The 2,107-nt window shown below is 43.3% G+C and overlaps 1 protein-coding gene across 1 annotated transcript; it reads left to right on the forward strand.

Annotated features, from left to right (window-relative positions):
- The first annotated feature begins 924 nt into the window (after positions 1 to 924).
- Positions 925 to 1,823, forward strand: LOC113324934. Its single transcript, XM_026573207.1, has 2 exons — positions 925 to 1,552; positions 1,789 to 1,823. Exons 1-2 carry the CDS (start codon positions 925 to 927, stop codon positions 1,821 to 1,823), a joined length of 663 nt encoding a protein of 220 aa, XP_026428992.1.
- Positions 1,824 to 2,107: the final 284 nt, after the last annotated feature.

Raw genomic sequence — 2,107 nt, forward strand, 5'->3', positions numbered from 1 at the left:
ATCTTTCCCGCTCTGTTTCTATAAAGATTAGACTCTCCTTTCCTGTATCAACAACAACATCTCTGCGGTTGCACTATCATTCCTACCATCAAATCTTCAATTTTGGGCTTAATCTCGATTGTAGTTATGGGTAAGAGAAGGATTGAGATGAAGAAGATTGAAGATAGGCAGAAAAGAAATGTGTGCTTCACTAAGAGACGCCACGTCCTATTCAATAAAGCCGCTTATTTGTGCCGTCTTACCGGTGCTGACTAATAGACAATATATTATATTTAGAGATGATATATTTAGAGATATTTAGTTACCATAATATTCTGGGAGAATACCAGATTTTCTGTAATACTCAAACTCTATTTATATGAGTTTATGGAATAATAATAATTAAGGATTTATTAACCTCCGACATGGTATCACGAGGCCAACCTCGATCCATCTTATTCTTTCTCTAAATTACCAATAATCATCCATGGCAAGTGACAAAAAATCCTTACATCCGGCTTTCGCCGTTTCTAACATCAAAGTTTTGATCCCTATTACTCTAGATATCAAACAAGATGAATATTCTTCATGGGTTTTCCTTTTCCAACTTCATCTACAAGCACACAACCTCCTTTTTCTTATTGACGATTCCGCTCCACCACCAGATCTTGATGCTGCCACCATACTACAACTTGATGCCCTCTGCCGTCAATGGATGTTCTCCACCATGGCCAAAGATTTGATGCTTACAGTTCTCAAAACTGGTAAAACTGCGAAAGAGTTATGGAATCATCTTAAAAATCTTTTCCAAGACAACAAAGGAAGTCGTGCCGCTAACCTAGAAAGTAAGTTCGTGAATCTAAGATTTGTTGATTGTAACAATGTTGATGATTATTGTGATAAGCTACAGGCACTTTCGAATCGACTAAGTGATCTTGATTTCCAATGGATGAGAAACGTTTGGTTATACAACTTGTCAATGGACTTCCGGAGGAATACAATATTGTTGCCTCCTTCATCCAACAATCGATGCCATCTTTTGACACTGCTCGCTCTCAATTACGCACTGAGGAGATTCGTCGTGAAAAGCAATCAAACTACAGCTCCCATACTGCCCTTGCGGCTGCCAACAACCAGCGTTCACCTGCTACTTCTTCTTCCGTCACCAGCAGTTTTCACTCAGCGTCTGCCCACCAGCGTTCCGAGCCCAGTTCCCTGATGGGCCACCAAGCTGCTCTTCTGCCAACTCCACCAGGCCCAAGACGTCACCCTACTGCACCCAACTGGGCTCCCCAATGGACGTCTCCCCCAAGCCCATACCCTGCTGTACCTTACTGGAGTCAGCAGCATCATCTCTCTGGTCGTGGCCGAGGTCGTCAGTTCCGTGGGCGTGGCCGTGGTCGTGGACGCACCTTCTCAGCAGCCCGTTCACCACAAGCTTACGTCACTCCTACAACGGAATACCTTCAACCATCGGATATTTCCGAAGCATACAGCTCCATGAGCATTCGAGCGCCTGATGATGACTTCTACATGGACACTGGCGCAACATCACACATCACCTCGGATCCAGGTACTTTACATAATGTTTTTCCTTCGAGCAATGTGCGGTCTATCTTAGTGGGTAATGGCAGCAGCATTCCGGTAACTGCTAGTGGCTCTAGGTTCATAGATCTTCCATCTCACACCCTTCATCTCAAAAATACTCTTGTCGTTCCTTCCATCATCAAAAACTTAATCTCTGTTCGTAAATTTACCACTGATAATCATGTGTCTGTTGAATTTGATCCTTATGGTTTTTCTGTGAAGGATTTGAATTCGAGGAAGACTATTCTCCGATGTGATAGTTCTGGGGAGCTTTATTCCATCACCACTTCTGCCGTGCATTCCTCCCTTTCGCCACTACCTCACCAATTCTCTCTTGCCGTCTGCTCACCTGACGTTTGGCATAATCGCCTCGGCCACCCTGGCGGGGCTATCTTAGATGCTTTACGCACAAAGTCTTGTAATAAGAATCTTTCCCCCAATCTTTGTCATTCTTGTCAACTTAGCAAACATGTTCGTCTTCCCTTTTATGACTCTCATTCTACTAGTGCTGCTCCTTTTGATATTATTCATAGTGATTTAT

The sequence above is a fragment of the Papaver somniferum genome, chromosome 11 (genome assembly GCF_003573695.1).
Source record: "Papaver somniferum cultivar HN1 chromosome 11, ASM357369v1, whole genome shotgun sequence".
Classification (NCBI taxonomy): domain Eukaryota; kingdom Viridiplantae; phylum Streptophyta; class Magnoliopsida; order Ranunculales; family Papaveraceae; genus Papaver; species Papaver somniferum.